General features: G+C 47.2%; 1 protein-coding gene across 2 annotated transcripts; it reads right to left on the bottom strand.

Annotated features, from left to right (window-relative positions):
• Nucleotides 1-821: 821 nt before the first annotated feature.
• LOC112238919 (transmembrane protein 14C) lies at nucleotides 822-4,998 on the bottom strand. 2 transcript variants are annotated; one of them, XM_042329197.1, is made up of 5 exons: nucleotides 4,867-4,998; nucleotides 3,810-3,904; nucleotides 3,567-3,668; nucleotides 3,358-3,445; nucleotides 822-1,085 (listed from the first exon to the last, which is right to left on the bottom strand). In XM_042329197.1, exons 2-5 carry the CDS (start codon nucleotides 3,883-3,885, stop codon nucleotides 1,028-1,030), a joined length of 324 nt encoding a protein of 107 aa, XP_042185131.1. In that variant the 5' UTR covers nucleotides 3,886-3,904; nucleotides 4,867-4,998; the 3' UTR covers nucleotides 822-1,027. The 2 variants fall into 2 exon arrangements, with proteins under 2 accessions (XP_042185131.1, XP_024263216.1); XM_024407448.2 differs by lacking the exon at nucleotides 4,867-4,998 and having other exon boundaries at nucleotides 3,810-4,268.
• Between the last annotated feature and the right edge of the window lie 4,859 nt (nucleotides 4,999-9,857).

Genomic DNA, 9,857 nt, shown 5'->3' with positions numbered 1-9,857 from the left:
TACAGCTGTGTCTGGAGGATGATCCGAAGTAGCCGCTCAGGTCCCCGAAGAGCCGGGGACGCAAACTGTAGCACAGCCCCATGTCGATGGTGTAGACAATATTTGTACTCTGTAACTGTGCTATTTTATAAATTAAAATGTTAAAAATCCGCCAGTCCTAGCGCGACATCGTTACACTGGGGTTCCACTATTGCGATTTGAATTCCAATTTGATCCAAAATCGTGAATGAATTATGCTCCGAAATTTGCTATATGTCATTTTGCATTTTTCACCAGTCAGCCTGCGCTCCGTAGTTAGCGGATCACCTGCTCCATAGTGCAAATCCACGGAGAAAAATGATGCCATCCCACTGTGCAATTGCACAAAATCTCCAAGACCCCTTTTTAGAGGAAAGACATACTACGTAATATTTAGGCTGGTTATTTCGAGAGTGCTGGACATTGATTTCTATTTCACACAAGAAGACAACACCAGTGTCTGTGATTGCCCGAAGTAGTCTTTTTGACCACGATTACGGCTAATCCTGAATGAATCGTGAATAATTATGATTGAGAAAGTTAAACGGTCAAAGATCATACCCCCAAGACATGCTAACGTCGCACCATTACCAATAACGGGAGGTTATCATGTCTTGGGGGGTATGATCTTTGACCCTCGAACTTTTACACACCATTATTCACGATTCATTCATGATTATCCATAGTCATGGTAACATACACAGGAATTGAGAATATTTTATTCGTATTTACAATAGGCAGAATGTACCACAGACTCAGAGCTGATTTGTGAAGGAGCTGAAGGCAAAACTGAAGAACCAAAATAGTCTCTGCACACTTCCAATCAGATGCACATTTCTTTAATTGTGGGTCAGCTTTCGGTCACTCGACCTTCATCAGAGCCTACCAGTAAAAAGCCATAAGGTGAATCTGGGGTAACGGCAGACACCTGTGATCATCTAAAGTACCCAGAAAGGGCCACTAGATGTCATCAGATAGAAAAACAGTGACATTCCTATATTCTTCACATTTAAGAATCATGTGGTCTCTTGAACATCCCCACTGCAGTCTTCCCCAGCATCAGGAAACTAGAAGAAAAAGAGAGGAACATTTTGTTCTGGGATTAGTGGTAGGGGTGTTACCAGTCCGTCTACCTGTCTACCATGGTGGGGGTGTTACCAGTCCCTCTACCTGTCTACCATGGTGGGGGTGTTCCCAGTCCCTCTACCTGTCTGTCATGGTGGGGGTGTTACCAGTCCCTCTACCTGTCTGCCATGGTGGGGGTGTTACCAGTCCCTCTACCTGTCTACCATGGTGGGGGTGTTACCAGTCCCTCTACCTGTCTACCATGGTGGGGGTGTTACCAGTCCCTCTACCTGTCTGTCATTCCCTCTACCTGTCTACCATGGTGGGGGTGTTACCAGTCCCTCTACCCGTCTACCATGGTGGGAGTGTTACCAGTCCCTCTACCTGTCTGTCACGGTGGGGGTGTTACCAGTCCCTCTACCTGTCTACCATGGTGGGGGTGTTACCATTCCCTCTACCGGTCTACCATGGTGGGGGTGTTACCAGTCCCTCTACCTGTCTGTCATGGTGGGGGTGTTACCAGTCCCTCTACCTGTCTGTCATTCCCTCTACCTGTCTACCATGGTGGGGGTGTTACCAGTCCCTCTACCTGTCTACCATGGTGGGGGTGTTACCATTCCCTCTACCATGGTGGGGTGTTACCAGTCCCTCTACCTGTCTACCATGGTGGGGGTGTTCCCAGTCCCTCTACCTGTCTACCATGGCGGGGGTGTTACCAGTCCCTCTGCATGTCTACCATGGCGGGGGTGTTCCCAGTCCCTCTACCTGTCTACCATGGCGGGGGTGTTCCCAGTCCCTCTACCTGTCTACCATGGCGGGGTGTTCCCAGTCCCTCTACCTGTCTACCATGGTGGGGGTGTTACCAGTCCCTCTACCTGTCTACCATGGTGGGGGTGTTACCAGTCCCTCTACCTGTCTACCATGGTGGGGGTGTTACCAGTCCCTCTACCTGTCTGTCATGGTGTGGGTGTTCCCAGTCCATCTACCTGTCTACCATGGTGGGGGTGTTACCAGTCCCTCTACCTGTCTGTCATGGTGGGGGTGTTCCCAGTCCCTCTACCTGTCTACCATGGTAGGGGTGTTACCAGTCCCTCTACCTGTCTACCATGGCGGGGTGTTCCCAGTCCCTCTACCTGTCTACCATGGTGGGGGTGATACCAGTCCCTCTACCTGTCTACCATGGTGGGGGTGTTACCAGTCCCTCTACCTGTCTGTCATTCCCTCTACCTGTCTACCATGGTGGGGGTGTTCCCAGTCCCTCTACCTGTCTACCATGGTGGGGGTGTTCCCAGTCCCTCTAACTGTCTACCATGGTGGGGGTGTTACCAGTCCCTCTACCTGTCTGTCATGGTGGGGGTGTTACCAGTCCCTCTACCTGTCAACCATGGTAGGGGTGATACCAGTCCCTCTACCTGTCATAGTGTCCCATTCCACCAGGGGTGCCAAATCTATTTTATCCACAGAGGGCCAGTGTTGGTGGAGGTTTGTGTTCCAACAAAAGCATTAACAGGCCTAATTCAATGCAAAACCAACTCTCTCTGGCCTAAACATCAGACTGTTAACATGGTTACTCCATGGATTTTCAGTCTGACCGAAGTCGCCCTGAAGAACGACACCAATATTCTCTACAGAATGTGGAATACAATGATATGTACCGGGTGTACATGCTGTAGGTCCTTCTGATGACAGGAGGTGGATAAGGAGATAAGGAGATAAGGAGATAAGGTATCCACATGAAAGTGTTGTTTGCCTACCTTTTTGCGCTCGCAGGTAGGTTCTGTTGCTTGTATTTTCAATCTCTTAATGTGATGCACAATATGTAAACAATAGCCGAATATAACCAAAGCACGTTTCCTCGCAATCAGCCGGAATTGTTTGCCTTCCGGTCTGTGGTTAGATTCGTCTCAGCCATATTGTGCAAGTGTTTGTCACATGCGAATTGCATCAGTATTGAAAATAAAAAAACGGAAATAAAAACCGATGAACAGACCAGCATACTGAAGGTCGGGTTGATAGCATTGTGGAGTGTGGATATTTTGTATCAGATTACCTCCGATATAGGGATTAAAATCATCAGGACAACAGGTCAAGTAAGTTGAAGTTAAGTTTGTTCAACATTCTGACTGATAACGGGACTGTTTGGGAATGCTGAGCCTACATGTTAGAGACGAGTGTGTAAGTATTTCCCTCTCAGATTCTAAAAAAAGGGGTTTAGCTATTCCAAGGTTTAGTAACAGAAGCCTTAAATGAGACATGATGTCCCATCCACAGTACCTTGCTATTGTCATCAGACCAGCTGGCATGAACTTCCAGGAATTTATAAACCTCATTCCCATGACAATGGCCAGTGTTCCTGAGGTACCTAATTTACACAACGAGAAGACATGTTACTGTAGTGTAGCTGGTCGAAACACTCACTGACATCAACTAGCCTACGCGTAAGGTCATGTTATTGATAACAAGCCAAAGTTTGGCTCACTCACCGAGAGAAAGCCTGACATCTTTAGGATTCTGAGACATCAGGTAGGCACCAAGTCCAGCTAGGAACCCAAAGAAAAGTCCCGCAACCAGTGAAGTTACACTTCCTGGTACAGGAACCAATCACAGAGCATATTGAAGAATAATTACTTACATGCAAAATTCTATCAATATTTCTTGACAGCTGACTTTAAAATAAATACTTGGTAAAGTCAACAAACATTTGGGAAGTGTGTAATCATCCTTACCTGCTTTTACATAACCCATGATTCCTCCTGCCAAGACCAATGCAGCATAGCTATAACCGATCCAATCTTGAGACATTGTCACGTCTTGTCTAAAACTAATAAGGAAAAGTATTGTCAAAACTCAAGGTAAATCTTAATCTGAGACAATTCGACTACAATATAGCATTTCAGTGCCACAAGTCGAATTACGCTGTTCAAGTCCCGGAAGTGTTATGGATTTCAAAATAAAAGTGCCAACACTTAGAGATTCTTCTTCTCTGAAACGTTATGGCATACCACAACTATTGTTGTATTGCCGCCACCAACTGCTCCATTACGAAGAAAGGGAAAAAAACAACATTAATCCACACGTATTATAAAAAAAACGTAATAAACATCCCACTCCTTCAGTCATTCAAAAAACTCTACAACTCCCCGTTATGGTTCAGGGGCCTGCGAAGGTAGGACCGCACCGGACAGAACTAGGATGTTAAGTCTTTTAATTTATGTCAACATTCCTATACTTCACTTCCCCCAATTGAGCAGTGTCCGTTTACCACCACTGCTATAAAAGTAACAGAGTCCTCCCTCTTCACATGAGGAATGTCTGTGTCCGGCTGGTGATAGGAACTCTCCGCAGGTTGCGGTGTATGCTTAGCCTCTAGCATGAAACCTCTTGAGCTACTCGTTCTTTCTACCCTTTAATTAAACAGCCTCCGCACCGGAGTTTCTTAACTACCCAGATTTTGGCAACCTCGGTCTCTTTCATCCTCCTGGTACATTTATCTGATTTCGTTTCATGATCTCCACCACAGTTATAACATTTTCCTCCTTGTTAAATTCTCTTCTGCCAAACAATCTCCTTCATAATGATCTTTCCCACATCTCGGCTTCTCCGGTCTGCATACACTAGACAGATACATGCTCCACACATTGTACAGCTGGTAGCCTACATTGCAAAAGGTCTGGGAATAAACGCGCTGACAGGGCAGTTGACATATCCTATCTGCACTCGGATAGTGAGGAAACTTCCAAAACACAAGAAACGACGAGAACTCTTCTAGTTCTCGTCATTTACCATGCGATTCATTCCTCGTGCGTCGACCACTCCATACATGCTCTTCAGTAGAGCAACGTTGAATTCTTCGGCTACTGCAGAAATGACTCATTTGACAGGTGCGCTGCATCGTAAATCAAAGCACAAAACATCCTACCCATCAGTTTGCGTGAGATTCAACACACATTTCTTCTGATCAACAGATACATTTTTTTTTCATCTAAACAAGTTCACTTCTCGTGATTTTCACATATTTAACTTTCCCATAGAGGACGAGGAGAAGCGAAAGGTTATATAAGCATGTTTTCTCCAACAGGTGGTGTATTTTAATCTCACCAAGCGAGGAGTTTTTGTATGGACGTCAATGAGTGTCGAATTTGGTTAACAAAAACAATGTATGGTTTATTTGCAACATGTGGTTTATTTGATCGAGTATAAGTTTCGTACTGCTTAAGTTGTTACAAGTTTACTGATATAAGTAGCGCCAAACGAGAACGCAACAAAATATAGTCACTCTTAATGATTATGTGCGTCAAGGCATTATTCCACCGGGACTAAATGACCATCATTGGGACAGAGCACAGATGATTTCTGGGAGCGCTGGTGTGCCATCCTGAACAAATGCTGTACTGATTTTAATGACATTAATTGCTGACCAGTTGAGAAAGGATTTTATTGAAATGGATAACACGATTGAAGAGACACGCACAGCTCTACAAGGAGCTGTTAATGATGATGACATATTCAATGAACTGATGAAAACTAACCAAGCGCTCCAGGACAAGTTGTCGACAGAAATAAAGGAGCTTAAAATCAAGAAATTCAACCAAGACAAAAAAGACAAGGCCGAGGACAAAGTCTACTTCTGGAGAAACCCTGACAAGATGTCCTGCTCCTCCTCTCCATGACAGACGCAGGAGGGAGGCCGCTTCCTTCTATCCACCCCCGTCTGACCAACGCTCTACAACCAGCGTCTCATCCGTTTCCAGTGCCAGTTTTTTTTATCCAACGAGAGACTGGGCCGAACGAAGCGCGGTCACGAGATGTTGTACCCGATGGGGTAAGAAGAAACGACTACCAGAGGCAGAGGATAACGTTCACACGGTCCCAGAACCCACGGGACTGAGTGTCTTTAATTTATCAAGCAAGATATTGAGCCCTGCCCATGTCTCCTTGCTTAAGGTAGACATGTTTAAGGTTTTTAGAAAGATCCGTTTAAGGGAATACTTTAGCTCCCCTAATTGGGATGTTTCTACTGAACATGTAGGCTGCTCACCTGTACATATTTTGTACCTCCAGCCAATCACAATCACTCTATTGAGACATATTGCAGACTTGTTGAAAAATATGTTGCCCATCTCCTTAAGAACAAACAGGAGTCCAAATCTTTCCATCATTTACCAAAGAAGGAAAAACAAGCTTTTGATTTACAATCCGATAGGTCAGTCCTTACCTGCCCTGCTGATAAGGGTGGGTCGGTTGTACAACCTGATAGGTCAGTCCTTACCTGCCCTGCTGATAAGGGTGGGTCGGTTGTACAGTCTGATAGGTCAGTCCTTACCTGCCCTGCTGATAAGGGTGGGTCGGTTGTACAGTCCGATAGGTCAGTCCTTACCTGCCCTGCTGATAAGGGTGTGTCGGTTGTACAACCTGATAGGTCAGTCCTTACCCGCCCTGCTGATAAGGGTGGGTCGGTTGTACAACCTGATAGGTCAGTCCTTACCTGCCCTGCTGATAAGGGTGGGTCGGTTGTACAACCTGATAGGTCAGTCCTTACCTGCTCTGCTGATAAGGGTGGGTCGGTTGTACAACCTGATAGGTCAGTCCTTACCTGCTCTGCTGATAAGGGTGGGTCGGTTGTACAACCTGATAGGTCAGTCCTTACCTGCCCTGCTGATAAGGGTGGGTCGGTTGTACTCTTGGATAGGACAGTTTATCTAAATGAGGGTCATAGACAACACCTTTTACAAGAAACTCAGAAGTGATCCCACTTCCCAATTTCAGAACACTGTCTATACGGTCTTAGATGGCTATTTAAGTTCTGGTCAAATCACCAAAAAATAACACTACTTTTTGTCTATTCAACAACATAAAATGACCACTTTCTATACTTTGCCGAAATTACACAAGAATGTTACAAAACCCCCAGGGCGCCCTATTGTAGCGGGCATTGGTGCAGTAACGGCCCCTCTATCATTGGTGCAGTAACGGCCCCTCTATCATTGGTGCAGTAACGGCCCCTCTATCATTGATGCAGTAACGGCCCCATCATTGGTGCAGTAACGGCCCTCTATCATTGTGCAGTAACGGCCCCATCTATCATTGGTGCAGTAACGGCCCCTCTATCATTGGTGCAGTAACGGCCCCTCTATCATTGATGCAGTAACGGCCCCTCTATCATTGATGCAGTAACAGGCCCCTCTATCATTGATGCAATAACGGCCACCAGCAGTATGGTCTCAGAACAGCTCCCCTCCTAAAGGACACCAGCAGTATGGTCTCAGAACAGCTCCCCTCCTAAAGGACACCAGCAGTATGGTCTCAGAACAGCTCCCTCCTAAAGGACACCAGCAGTATGGTCTCAGAACAGCTCCCTCCTTTGTAAAGGACACCAGCAGCATGGTCTCAGAACAGCTCCCCTCCTAAAGGACACCAGCAGTATGGTCTCACAATCAAATCAGAACAGCTCCCCTCCTAAAGGACACCAGCAGTATGATCTCAGAACAGCTCCCCTCCTAAAGGACACCAGCAGTATGATCTCAGAACAGCTCCCCTCCTAAAGGACACCAGCAGTATGATCTCAGAACAGCTCCCCTCCTTTGTAAAGGACACCAGCAGTCTGGTCTCAGAACAGCTCCCCCCTTTATAAAGGACACCAACAGTATGGTCTCAGAACAGCTCCCTCCTAAAGGACACCAGCAGTATGGTCTCAGAACAGCTCCATCCTTTATAAAGGACACCAGCAGTCTGGTCTCAGAACAGCTCTCCTAAAGGACACCAGCAGTATGGACTCAGAACAGCTCCCCCTAAAGGACACCAGCAGTCTGGTCTCAGACCAGCTCCCCTCCTAAAGGACACCAGCAGTATGGTCTCAGAACAGCTCCCCTCCTTTTGTAAAGGACAACAGCAGTATGGTCTCAGAACAGCTCCCCTCCTAAAGGACACCAGCAGTATGGTCTCAGAACAGCTCCCCTCCTAAAGGACACCAGCAGTATGGTCTCAGAACAGCTCCGTCCTAAAGGACACCAGCAGTATGGTCTCAGAACAGCTCCCCTCCTTTGTAAAGGACACCAGCAGTCTGGTCTCAGAACAGCTCCCCTCCTTTATAAAGGACACCAACAGTATGGTCTCAGAACAGCTCCCCTCCTAAAGGACACCAGCAGTATGGTCTCAGAACAGCTCCCCTCCTTTATAAAGGACACCAGCAGTCTGGTCTCAGAACAGCTCCCCTCCTAAAGGACACCAGCAGTATGGACTCAGAACAGCTCCCCAGTCCTAAAGGACACCAGCAGTCTGGTCTCAGACCAGCTATGTCCTAAAGGACACCAGCAGTATGGTCTCAGAACAGCTCCCCCTTTGTAAAGGACAACAGCAGTATGGTCTCAGAACAGCTCCCGCTCCTAAAGGACACCAGCAGTATGGTCTCAGAACAGCTCCCCTCCTAAAGGACACCGCAGTATGATCTCAGAACAGCTCCCCTCCTAAAGGACACCAGCAGCATGGTCTCAGAACAGCTCCCCTCCTAAAGGACACCAGCAGTATGGTCTCAGAACAGCTCCCCTCCTAAAGGACACCAGCAGTATGATCTCAGAACAGCTCCCCTCCTAAAGGACACCAGCAGTATGATCTCAGAACAGCTCCCCTCCTAAAGGACACCAGCAGTATGATCTCAGAACAGCTCCCCTCCTTTGTAAGGACACCAGCAGTCTGGTCTCAGAACAGCTCCCCCCTTTATAAAGGACACCAACAGTATGGTCTCAGAACAGCTCCCGCCCTAAAGGACACCAGCAGTATGGTCTCAGAACAGCTCCCCTCCTTTATAAAGGACACCAGCAGTCTGGTCTCAGAACAGCTCCCTCCTAAAGGACACCAGCAGTATGGACTCAGAACAGCTCCCCATCCTAAAGGACACCAGCAGTCTGGTCTCAGACCAGCCCTCCTAAAGGACACCAGCAGTATGGTCTCAGAACAGCTCCCTCCTTTGTAAAGGACAACAGCAGTATGGTCTCAGAACAGCTCCTCCTAAAGGACACCAGCAGTATGGTCTCAGAACAGCTCCCCTCCTTTGTAAAGGACACCAGCAGTATGGTCTCAGAACAGCTCCCTCCTAAAGGACACCAGCAGTATGGTCTCAGAACAGCTCCCTCCTTTGTAAAAAACACCAGCAGTATGGTCTAAGAACAGCTCCCCTCCTAAAGGACACCAGCAGTATGGTCTCAGAACAGCTCCCTCCTTTGTAAAGGACACCAGCAGTATGGTCTCAGAACAGCTCCCCTCCTAAAGGACACCAGCAGTATGATCTCAGAACAGCTCCCCTCCTAAAGGACACCAGCAGTATGATCTCAGAACAGCTCCCCTCCTAAAGGACACCAGCAGTATGGTCTCAGAACAGCTCCCCTCCTTCTGGTCTCAGAACAGAGATGAGATGTTTAACCGGGTACTGATGAGGGGCAATGAGATGTCTAACCAGGTACTGATGAGGAGCAATGAGATGTCTAACCAGGTACTGATGGGGGCAATGAGATGTCTAACCAGGTACTGATGAGGGGCAATGAGATGTCTAACCAGGTACTGAGGTACTGATGAGGAGCAATGAGATGTCTAACCAGGTACTGATGAGGGGCAATGAGATGTCTAACCGGGTACTGATGAGGGGCAATGAGATGTTTAACCAGGTACTGATGAGGAGCAATGAGATGTCTAGCCAGGTACAGATGAGGAGCAATGAGATGTCTAACCGGGTACTGATGAGGGGCAATGAGATGTTTAACCAGGTACTGATGAGGGGCAAT

The sequence above is a fragment of the Oncorhynchus tshawytscha genome, linkage group LG10 (assembly GCF_018296145.1).
Source record: "Oncorhynchus tshawytscha isolate Ot180627B linkage group LG10, Otsh_v2.0, whole genome shotgun sequence".
Taxonomy (NCBI): Eukaryota; Metazoa; Chordata; class Actinopteri; order Salmoniformes; family Salmonidae; genus Oncorhynchus; species Oncorhynchus tshawytscha.
This window is presented reverse-complemented; position numbering and strand designations above follow the sequence as displayed.